Source organism: Seriola dumerili, unplaced genomic scaffold (genome assembly GCF_002260705.1).
Source record: "Seriola dumerili isolate Sdu_G_001 unplaced genomic scaffold, Sdu_1.0 BDQW01000052.1, whole genome shotgun sequence".
NCBI classification, from domain to species: Eukaryota; Metazoa; Chordata; class Actinopteri; order Carangiformes; family Carangidae; genus Seriola; species Seriola dumerili.
The window spans coordinates 21,375,300-21,388,113 of record NW_019174307.1 but is presented as its reverse complement, the minus strand read 5'-3'; the positions used below and the strand labels follow the sequence as shown (position 1 = coordinate 21,388,113).

Here is a 12,814-nt window from a genome sequence, read left to right as displayed (position 1 = left end):
TCGTTCACTCAGATTAAAAGTTTATTGGAAACAGCTTGTACACAAAACTTAGTTTCATATCAACAGGGAATGTATGAACATAGACCTAATTTGAGCCCATATAGGTATGAGTGTAGTCATGCCCCTGACTTACTATTTCTTGCTGGTTGTGTGGGAACATACTGGCCTGATGAGGATCCTGGCATCCCTATGAAAACACATACTTATACTAAACACGACAAACTTTCCATCGCAGGGCAAACAGGGACATTTCAGGCATCTGTTCACAAATCAATACTGAAAAATATTTTTACTTAAAATTAATTTCACTTACTTAATAACTCAAGGTCGAGTTATGCAGGAAGCTCCCATCAGTTTCAAAGGAGGCGGCTGAACACAGCTCCAACTATAGACGCCGTAAACAGGAAACCTGGAAAGATTTTAAAAAGTTTCTCTTTAGGTGAGAAAGATTTATCTCTAAATATATAATCACATGATAACAAACCAAGGAGATTAGATGTACTACTTAACAACAAAATAAACGATATGAGGAGAGAAATGAACTCACTCAGTGCACTCAGGAACAAAGGTGAAATGACAGAGGGAAGCAGCTGAACTGACACAGAACAAAGAACATTCAAGGCACCTGCGTGATCTGCCCAGTAAGCACACCTGTTCAGCCCAGTGGTCATGTGACCCCACTTCCCACAGTATGAGTTATTTAAGTAAAAATAACAACAAAAAATGCAGTAATCACATTTGCATTTTCATTTTTACACACTCATGGGCATAAAAATGAAAACTGAAGAGCAGTTGACAGTTAATTTTCAGAGATTTAACCTGCTCTAGCACATAAAGACAGATATGTTTAAATGTGCAGCTATGGAAATGCATACATTGAGTCACATGACCTCATCAGACCCCTTAGGGTGCTGAAGACCCCCCCTCACAACACATGTAGAAAGAAAACTAGGCCAACGTGCTGACAGGCTGCACTGCAGTCGACTCAGTGTGTTCACTGTTGCATTTGTAAAGCAAAGCCTTCGTCCCTTTCACGAAGACATGTACAGTTTGTTTAACTGTAGCTGAGAGTGACTGATGTCTCTGTCCTTTAGTCTGTCATTCAAGGTTCCCAGAGGATGAACACTTTCATTTTTGCCCTTTGTTATCCTTTCAACAAAATGTCAACATTGCACATAACTTATCTTCGATCTATCTAATTGAAGCTGCTAAGGGACAATATAAGTTTATAGTTTTAATCCCTCAATTTCACCAGCACATCACCTGCCATATAATAATTCAAGGTCTAGCCACTGAGGACAAAGCTGTTCCTCTCTCCAGGTCATAGCAGTGTTAAAGAGGCAGAAAACAGCAACTCTGATTTTGCTTTCAAGGGCAGACAATGTCAAAATGTTACTGCAGTTCATAATATATTTCAAAAGACACTCAACAATGATATCTGTGCTCTTCGGCAACTGCAGAAACTTGTAGTAAAATTGGAAGTGTTTTCATGTTTTTCCCACCTGGGTAAATTTTCATGGCACCACTGGAAGTTATAAGTATCAAGGAAAATAAAATGTCCTCATATCTGTGATGGACCTCTGGGGGTGTCCTGAGTAGGGAAATAATTCTTGGGGAACTCACCAAACGGGGGCCTGGGGAAAATATGGACTTGGACTAAACAATGGAAATGGTTTTAGGACTGAGGCCTTACAGTCTTGTTTATTCCGTAAATGCAAATGAGTATTTTTGGGGCAGTGGCTGTTTGACTTACAAGTGTTACTTGCTGAGCTGAAAGCCAAAAAACAGCAGCTTTTTCATCTAAAACTACTTCACTGTGAATAATTTATTGATCACAATTGATCCTGGATGCGTCTATATTGTTGTCATTTTCTAAGGACGAAAAAAGAGACACAGATGATAAAAATGCTAATTTATGTTCATCTTTGACTCATTAAACACGACCAAACACAGTCATACTTACTGTATATTTCTGTTGTTTGCCTGTACACACCACTGCAGAAATCTGTAGGCGCTTTGCCCTTCATGCCTCCAGGAGTGGAGGGTCGGGAACAAGAAAATGAAAACAAGGTGTGGGTTTGTGCTTGTTTGGACACTGTGTGTCCCCCGGGACAGACGCCGCCACAGCCGTAAATGTGTTTTTCATGCTTGGAGCTCAGCAGAACGATGAAGATAGTTGTGGTCTTTTTTCAGTCGGTCAGCTGGTCAAGGTCGTCCTGTCGGCCCGCAGGGGAACGTGTAGTCAGCAGAGGGATTCATACAGACTGGGAGGAGCTTAGTTTATGTTGTATGGGTGGAAAGCACCTTCATATTCTACCCATCTTCCTCGGTAACATACAGTTAGCCGACAAGACAGCTGTTGCATGTCTAATTATCCAACATCCGTTTGGCAAATATATATATGTGAGGAGTAACGTGTAATGTTATTGTAGTTGAAGTTAGCATGTGTGCTAACGTTAAACTGTAAAACCAGTGTAAAACGTATTCTTACCTTGTGTTTTAATTTGGTTCTGCAGAACAGCTTCTCCCTCAAACTGAGTCTGTTTCATGTAAACTGTGTCACACACTAAGACTGATGATGAATAACGGCTCCTGGACTTTTTGCACCTTCCCTCCATCACTTATGGACAGCTGCAATAGCTTCCAGTCAACCTGTCAGACTGTTGCACTGTCCTAACTTAGCTATGAAGTATTATTTTTACATTTCTGCTATAATTTCTACTTGTTACTAAATAAGAGATTTATCCACCTCTTTATTATGCAAACTTTTCTTGTGACAGTGAAGTTCACCTGCACCTTCATTCACAACTGTATTGTTTTTATTTTGTCAGTTACAGTTGATTGTAAATTGCACACATCACTCTGGTCCTGGGTACAGGTAGTCCAGGCAGAGGAGGTGGCTGAACAGAAGAGGGGAGAAGTGCTGGAGCGAGGGGAGGACCAACAGCACTGGATGAGGGGCCATGCTGTTCATCGTCTGGAGGAGGAGGAGGCAGACCCCTGCTGGAGGGCCCAGGCTGCTGCTCCTCCAGGACATTGAAGTTAAAGGACTGTCCTTGTCCCCCTTGTACCAAGGACAGACCCTTTGCTTAAGGGAGAGTCTGGTCAGCACCTGGAACACACAGACAAACAGACTGTTTTAGGATTTTCAGCTTTCATTAAAAGATAAATCACAGAACATATTACAACACACCACAGTTTTATGACAAACTCTTACCACGGAGTCCAATTCAATTCAAAGAGCTGGATGTTGGTCTGAGCCATCAACCTCAGGCTGGTCAGCACTGCCTCTCTGATGGCCACATAATCTTTGAGAATGAATGACCACTGAGTCCAGAATATCATTTTAACTCATCTTAAAATGTTTAACTATGATCTGTGTGGAAATGCAATCACATAAAATACAAACTGCTGTTAACAGACTTACCTTTTCTTGCCCGAGGTGGATTCTGTCATCCCTATGAAAACACAAAAGGAAAAATAAGGACATGTCGAGCAGCTCCTCTTTTCACTATGAAATGAGTTTGAAGCATTCTAAGGACTTCAGAACATAAAAGATGTATTAATCATCCATTTAAACCTTAATTACCATATACTGTAATAAAAACAAGACTGAGTGTGAGTGAGTGAGTGAGATAACCGATTCAGTAGTACAAATATGGATATACTGTCAAATACATAAATAAAGGCAGTGGTATATTCATCAGCAGTATGAACATGTATACACTGTGGGTCTGATTTAATCACAGTGGTATAGACAAGTCGCTTAAAAAAAAACAAAAAAAAAAACGTTACTCACCTAGACCCTCCTCACTGTCTGGACTCTCTGCCGTTGGTGAGACAGGTGGAGGCGGTATTGCATCTGTACTGGCTCAGGTCCTGATAAAGACAGCGGGATGCTGAAATATCCTGAGAAATGTAAAGACCTAGTGCATTTTCAATCATGGCTGATCTCCTAACAGTAATGTAAAGTGGTTACAACATGGTGAACCGATCGACGTGTATTCACTCGGGCTACTGGGTCCATACAATCTCAAGTTATGGTCATCAGTCACAAAATGAGCCTAAAGTTACTGACGTCACTAGCTGTACAACAGCCGAGAGCAACAGACACAGTCCTAGAAACCGCTACAACGTCTCGACAACGTCAATATCACCACCTGAAATGTTTGTCGTACGGTTTGGCAGTCCTTGCACTGATTATACTTTTAGCTAAAGAGCTAATATTGATGCTACTCACCCGGCTAACAGGAAAGTTGCGAGCTCGGCATCAAACCGCATCTCTTTACTCTCAGCTGTCTCCAGCGGTAGAAAGCCTCATCGAGATTTACTCCTGTTGCTTCTTTTCTTTGCCGTTGAACGTGGTTTCTTGTCGGGAGCGGTCCTTCGGGATGCAGATGAATATCACCTTTTAGGAGGTTCAGCCATTCCTGTTTCTGTGATGTTAACTTTAAGCGCTGCCGGAAGTTGTTCTTCTTCGTGGGACTGAGAGCAGACTTGACGCTCCGCTGACTCACACAGCGTCTAGTGTCATAAAGTGGTATTACAACACAGGACAGGTCGGGGCTGGCTGGTGAGCATGCGCATTTCAGTAGATAACTCTGAAATACAACAGATGAAGGTCTTGATCATGACATCATCACTGTGGCTGCTTCACACACTGTTGATAGTGTTAATTCATTTTTTTAACATTTTAAACTAAAGTTCAGGCCACATCTGAGAGCTGACATTTAAAAGTAAAGCAGCAGCACCCCTGTTCCTAATGTGTCCAACAGTCTTTTTCTAAGGGTGTTATGCACAATCAGAATTTTAAACTTAGCTCAGTCCCCAACAATCAACACCAGCATCTCAAACCAAATCACAAATTACACAAAAATGTTCACAAAGACGGTACAGAGGCGAGCTGCCTATCATGTCAGCCGCCGAGTCTTTGCTCTGCACGGCCGCCTACACCGACTACCGGACCGCAGCAGGCTCCTGGATACGCGCTACGAAGCCGCTGCTAACACAGTTAGCATTCATAATTCGAGATAAACTTTATATCTCAGTGTTAAAATAATCTTAGTAGCTAATCGCATACATGTCCACATTTGGTAAATATCAGGTATACGAGGAGAAACCTTGTAATATTAGCTGAAGTTACTGTGTGTAAGCTAACTGTGTGGTGTAACCGCTTGTATTAAAACCATAGACCGAGGGAAAACATGTTATAATCGTGTTTACAATGAGTTCTGCAAAGCGAAGGTGACGTCACCGACCTTAGTGTTAACAAGGACAGCGGGTTGTCAATGTCGGTAAGTCACGGTCACTAAACGATCCGTTATTACAGTGAACTGTCGTGTCTGGACGCGCTGTTAAAGACAGAGCAGCGGACGTGTGTGTCGTGTTTTGTTCATATTAAGTTTGTTCAGTGTTAGTCGGCTATTTTTCAGCTCTAGTTCATTTCATTATTGATGACAGGAGTCAAAAACATCTGTTGAATGATTCTGTCAGAATAAAGAACATCACTGAGAGCTGAGAACCATCATGACATGTGCACCTGCACAATGACACCAAACTGAGTATTTAGTTTCTATTCTGTTGTTATTTCATGTAAAACGGTTCAGCAAACTGTTTATTACAACTAAGCTGAGGGAATAAATGTATTTTCAGATATCTGTGATCATCTAATCAGAGTGCTGTTTCTGTTGTCTTTTCTCTGTATACTCTACAATATGATATTGATATGATTTCTCTCTATTATAATGTTTTTTTCCATCCAGCCAAGGTCTGGATCTTGGCGACACTACAACCTCTTGAAGCAATGATGGAGGCCCTGCACCACCTCCACCTGCAGTGTCCACACATGAAGATCTTTCTCTCCCAAACATAGACACAGTGTCTTATATGGTAATATAATATTTTTTTATGTAACACTTGTGGCCATAACATTGTTCAGTCTGATCAGCTTGTGCTCCTCCTGGTTCCCTAACCTCCACTGTCATATTACACTCTCTGCCCCATATCAGACATACAATCACATGACTTTTGGACTCCACTGTAGCTGTAACAAATTGTCAATAGTTAAAACATTAGATTCATATTTTCATAGTCTTCAGCCATTATAGTTAATTCAGTGTGCTGCTTCAACAGCATCACTTATTTAGAGGGAGATTGTTACTGGAGCAAATAAATATTAACTGTCTCACACATTAGGACTCATGATGAATAATGATTATACTTGTTACTAAAGATTCTGTTGCACTGTTGATTAAACTGCTTCTTTTTCTTTTTCTTTTTTTACATATGACAGTGAAATTCAGCTTTAACTTCATATACAGCTAGCTTTAATCAACAACATAAATACTAGAAATATTTAAATGTCCAACAACACTGACAATGAAACAAAACTTGCTGATGTCAGTTGGTAAATACTTTCACCTGTGGAGGTGGTGACAGTGCTAGAATTGATCCATCACTTAATCACAGTTTAATATATACACATTCTGTTCTTAAAAGTGTTGCTACCATCACCTGTCAACAACAGCAGAAATGAAGTTGCAGATAAGAAACTGAACCTGTGAATACTGAAGAGAGAATAATAAACTAACTCATCAGCAGTTAGTCTGTCATTTCATCAGAGGAAGCTGAACTGGGAGAGGTTTTCTACCATCATCATCATCACAGCACATTAGAGAACTAAGGATGTCCATGCAGTCTCCCTTCTCCACAACCAGATGAATGGAAACAAATGGGCTGCTCTGTACACGAGGTCCTCCTTCTGTTGGCACAGATCACTCAGTTTTCACAGTGTGGAAACCTTTCAAATGACAATAAAACACAAACACTTGAGTTAAGATGCGGTGGATCACAGTTAATCACAAATATCTATCAGCTGTCAGGATAGGTGCATGAATGTCTGCTTCAGTTGAGGACTGGTTTGAGTATTAAATAAATCTTCTATATGACAAATATTTGTCTACACAAAAGCCTTGAAGGACTTAATTAAATCACTGTAAATACATATAATACATTTCATTTCCAAAAATGTGACCAGATATTTTGTGTGGGTCACACACTGTGCATGCAGATGTTGCACTACCTGTTTTTCTTGGCCACTGGGGGGCAGAAGAACTATGACATGTTGATTAACCCACAGTCTGACATGTTGAAGTTGGAAACATGACAGGTCATTTTAGAAAAAACATGTTGCAGCCATATTGTAGTTTTTCAAATAAAAGAAGATGAAGGGTTCTGTGCAGTGGCTGCAGATAACAATGATATTTAAAGTCTTAATACAGAAGCATCAAAGTCAAAGTAAAAAAAAAAAAATTAAATAAATTGTGAAACCTTTGTTTTGTTTGTGAAAATGAAACAAGGGACATTTCACAGCTTCTTTCTTCAAGTAAACACATCGAACCAGATCAAAAACCACCACACCCAGACTTGTCAAATCTGAAAATTTTAATCTCAAAATTCTGTCTGTTTGAAACTTATTGAAATGTAATCAACCATTGGCACAATGTTTGAGGCGTCCCGAGTCAGGTTAGAAACTGTAATGTACATCTCATGTTAAACATGAATCCTGCTGTCACTCTCGAACTGAGTGACAGGTCCTCTAATACAGGCACTACATTGTTTAAATTATACTGTCATGTAAACACAGCTAAAAGCCATGTGTTTTCAATTTCACTCAGTTGAAAAAATCATATTATCCACACAGACACTGAACCTGTAATTAATTTGATTAGCTCTCACTGATCCCTTTACCTGAACCTGTAATTATGAGCAGGAAGTAAACCTGTGCTGGAGGCTGAGGACAGGCTGAGTGCGCCCTCTGGTGGATACAAGCCATCACCGTTTCCCTTTTTCTTTTCCTCTCCCCCCACCTCCAGCTTTACATCCTCACCTCAGCACACAGTTGGTTTAAATACTCATTCATCATTCAGATCTAACACACACCTAATACATTCCCCCTAATGAAAACAGGAATAATGTCACAGCTGCCAATGACGCCCTTATTCCTGTCGCCAGTTGCAATTGAGGATTATATTCATTATTGATTAATGTGATAATTATTTTCTCAATAAATTGTTTGGCCTGAGAGTGAAAAATACCCATAATTGCATTTCCTAAAGCACAAATTGCTTTTTCTGTCCGACCTACAGCCCATAAACTTAAATACAATTAGTTTATTATCGCATAAGATAAATGAAAGCAATAAAACCTACAACTGAGAGGCTGGAACAAGGGAATGTTTGGCATTTTTAACTGATTAATTCATTGGTCAGTGGTGTTTTTCCTGTCAATCTACTGTATTGATTAACAGACTATCATATTTTCCCAATCAAAAAATGGAAGAAATTCAGTAGAATAAGTTTCCACAGGCAGCCGCCCGCCTCCCTGCCATAAAATAAGCAGCAGTGACCATTCCACATAAAAAGAGGTTCTGGTAAAAGTCTTCCTCATAGGACACGGCTGCGCCTCCTCTCTTCTTCTGCAACACATTTAAGGGAGTGGAACATCCTCATTTGATTTTTGGGTCACAGGCTCGAGGACGCTGGAGCGAGGATGGGAAGAGTCTCCGCCCTGTCTCGTCTAAATCCCACTTCCCTTTGAGCCCAGAGGCTGCGGAGGGAAACTGGTCAGCCGTGGGCACATTTACATTTTAATCATGCTGATAGTGTGTATTGTCCTTGTTTAATAAAAGTGGATCAATGCTTCTGTTTTATCTGCCATCTTAGAAAAAAGGGAGTACAAAATAATTGAAGCAGTGAGAAAGTTTCTTTTCTGCAAACCTTGTCCCAGGAGACACTAGAGGATTCTGTTTTTGTAATGTAAACTCTTTAAGTTCATCCCTATGACAAAGTTGTAAAGGCAGAGGGTCGACTCAGTTCACACACATTTGTTGTGCCTTTCAGTTGCTGCTCTGCTGTGTTCAATAGAGTAGAGATAAGAATGAACACTGTCACACTTCTGTGTTTGTGATCAGACCACTTCATCTGAAACGGACTCAGCCTTTCATGACATAAGCAAACAACTGACCCACTTCTGTTTGCCTGTGTCTCTTGTCCCGGGTCGCCTCCTAACAGGAGACAAGTGGACGTGAGGGAGGACAGGAAACAAGGCTTTTATTAACAAGCGCCATGAGCAGAGAGATCATGTCTCCTCCAACCTAAAGATGAAGTTTAAGGTCTGACAAAGGGAAGAGAAAGGTCTTTAAATAAAGATTTGTGATTGTATCTGTCACTGCCCAAATTTCCAAATTTCCCTTCACACCAGTAAAGTTTCACCTTTGTCTAGCTTCTATATTAATACTGTGAAAGTATCAAAGCCTCAGTCCACAGAGAAATGCACACAGCCTGTATTCAGAAGCTGAGCCTTAAAACCAGCCGACAGGACTTCTGGAACTTTGTGATGTCACAACAAAGCAGTCACCAAGCCCCGCCCACCTGGACCCACCATCCAAACCTTGCAGGATTTCTGGGACGTGGGTCCCTTTAAATTAACCCACACATGAAAATGAAACCTGATCCCCAACACTAGCTTTATAATAAAATGAGCCAAACACAGTTTTAATCATTGCACACATGTATTTATGAAAAAGCATTTAACTGGTTATTTGTTTAACATATATTATGATATGGATAGTATAACTACTTGGCTAAATAAAAGTGGATTACAATGAAGTGAATAGTTGTGATTTTTTTTCTTTTTTTTTTGAAACAAACAACAGAAATATGGCAAACTGTCCAGGCACATGTTAGTTTAAAAAATATCAACAACGCTGTGAAGAAAACATTTGGCTCCAGGTTTTTCATAGTGGCTTCTGGTCATGACATGTCTGTATCAAAGTCCAACATCATTTATAAGCTGTCCTTTTAGTCTCCACGGTTTGACTGACGCTGAGGTCCTCTGCAGGAGGGAGAGGGACGTCTCCACCACAACAGAACAATGAGGAGCCAGGACAGAGAGAAGGTCAGATTAACCTGTGCCCAAAGACTTTTAGGTTCTTTTCCTTTAAGATATCACTTTCTAAAAAAATAAATTTTCAATGGTATTTCCAACAATAGTTTCTTAAGGAAAGGTAAAATACTGAGTGATTTCCCACAGTGCAGCAGGAGTACAGTAATGCTGCCACGTTAATGCTGTCCTTGCTCACGTTAATCTGAAACCTTTAATGTTGTTTTTGTAGTGTGGATATTACAAACATCTGGTGAGAATGAGATAATAATAATAATAAAAAATAAAAAATAAAAAAGGAACCACAACTGAAGACTGAAGAGCGTAAACAGGAAACAGACACATCAAAGTAAATATGATCCGGATGCACTGTGAGACACATTCTTGAAATACTCTTTTCATTCTGTTCATTAATGAAAACACGTTTAATATCTCTGCGGACACGTGTCACGACTGAAGTCTTCCCTTGTTTCCATTGTTAGGGACGTTTGTGTGAATGGAAAAAATGGACTTGAAGGAATTCCTCAGAGCCTTGAAATGCACTTAAGGATACAATCTTATTCATTTACAGAGAGGACAGTACTATGGATGCGGCTTCCCTTAAATTAGTGCACCTCTAATGGGAGAAGAGCTACTGAGGAAAACATTATTATAAGATGCTTTATACAGGAAGGCACAGACACATTTATATGAAGATACTTTTCAGCTGCCTATTTAGCAAGAAGGCACAAGAACAATTATAGGGATTTTACTGTATACGGCTCAGTGTGGGTTTGTTCCCACAAAAGATCATAAAATATGGGGGGGGAATAGAAATCTATGAATTCTGCTGCAAATTCATTCACCTGCATCTTTTGCCTGAGTGCCTCTGAGAAGCAGGTGTAAAACTTGCAGCAGAGTTGTGTGTACGGAGGCGGTTTTTATTTATCGGCTGTGTCACGGTTCAGGGATTCATCCTTTGAAGTCAACAACATAACAGGCTGACTAGTCAAAGAAGTCTATCCATCATTTGTTGGACAGTGGATTCAGGCTGTCCTCAATATTGTAAAGTCAGTTACACATTTTATTTATCACGTATCGGCACTCTGTTGGTTATAGGTGATTGGAAAATACATCACATGATGTACAACAATGAAATAAAAGTAATCGAGTGAAAAATCCTTATTATATACTTATAATATATTATCTCTAAGCTGCTACATTGTTCACCACTTCACACATATGTTTTTACGGAAACTTGTACTATAAAACCAGGTGTCACTGAACGCCTGCCAGTTAATTTGACCACTGGGTTTTATCACTTCATTTTCCATTTGAGGGCCTGCGGTGAGAAATTTGAAGGTTCTAAATTACAAGAGTGCCTGAACGCACCATACGTTGTGTGTAACTGTTAGAATGAACCCACTTTTGCTGGTTGCATCATTCAAAAGAGGTGACCCCTGAATGTGGACACAGCTTTCATCAACAAGCCCGAAAACCTCATCAGTGTTTTCTTTGAGACCATACGAGCATCTACTGCCATCACTGAGCATTTTGTTGAGATAAATGCATGATCGCTGATCTAAAACATGTGAACTGGTTTCTTCAGTTTCAGTTGAGAACACACACACACACACACACACACACACACACACACACACACACACACACACACACACACACACACACACACACACACACACACACACAGCGAGGTGCAGACCAGTGCGAGTCTCAGTATAAATCTGATTACAGATTACGTGATTCTTAACGGGCTGATTTCTCAGAGCTAACTGGCGCAGGACTTACTGTATGCATTCGCAGCATTGCTTTACAGAACACAACAAAACAAGTACAGGTCTTAATTAGCAGCAGTGCAATCAAATAAACTCGACTGCAGCGATTGCTTATTTTCAGTTTTAGTAAATACTTCACTGAAATGGAAATAATAACGCAGTGAATCAGAATGTTTCATCCCTGACAGTTGCAGCAAGCAGAGTAAACCTGACCCTCAGAGTTTGGGAAGTCTGCTGCCAACCAAGGTTTTTGTTGTTTCCTGACGTGTTAACTGTTGGTCTCTGACTCTGTTTTCTCCATTTATACTGCACACAGATAAACACATGTATCAGGCGTTGATGCGTTCTGTACATACGAGACCTTCTAGTGAAACAAATATGATATACAGTATAATTATAGATTGGATTTATACACTTACATCAAACTCATTTAAGGATTTCATTTAAAATATACAGATTATTATCTGCAATATTATGAATTTGATGGCACTGCTGTGTTTTTCAAGGATTCTTTATGCTCATTTTTACATTGATAATGACAACTTCCATTTAAAAAAGTCTCTATTTGTCAGCGTCAAAGTTTAGACTGATTCTATTATTCAGTTTTTTCTTTTTTGTATCTAAATCTGGGAAATAAATGGATGACCCTGGCTGAAGGTTTCCCTTATAAAAACATATTTCTTTGGCTCTTTGGATTCACCTGACCGGGCCTCATAGCCGGCTCAAGCTCCATCCTGTCACACGCACTCGCGGCTTTATACTTCATTATTATCATCATTATTATTATTATCATTATTATTATAGTGTATCTTCACTAGGAACTGACGAGCAACAGCATTTAAACATTGTACAGACTGGACGAAGTAAATATGACAGAGAGTGATACAAAACAATAAGCGTCTGAGGATAAGCACTGATACAGGCAAACTATACTGTGTTTTGTCCTTCTGCTGCAGCAGCAGTGACGACAGGACTCGGCTCTGCTCCGTCAGGTGCGCGGCTGCATCTCGAGCAGGAGTTCAGCTGAAAGTCTTTAATCCTGCTGAACAGAGAAGAGAATAAAACACAGTTAAAGGAAGCAGACACAGGAGGATTTC

General features: G+C 40.0%; 1 protein-coding gene across 3 annotated transcripts in view; it reads right to left on the bottom strand.

The window, feature by feature from the left end:
* Positions 1–9,568: 9,568 nt before the first annotated feature.
* Positions 9,569–12,814, bottom strand: part of LOC111218088 (aryl hydrocarbon receptor-like) — a 32,590-nt gene continuing 29,344 nt past the window's right edge. For 2 of the 3 annotated variants that reach the window (XM_022740181.1, XM_022740183.1), the window contains exon 11: positions 9,569–12,759. In XM_022740181.1, coding sequence (XP_022595902.1) covers positions 12,751–12,759 — 9 coding nt within the window. In that variant the 3' untranslated portion in view covers positions 9,569–12,750. The remainder of the gene's footprint in view (positions 12,760–12,814) is intronic. The other variant, XM_022740182.1, reaches the window with a different exon arrangement.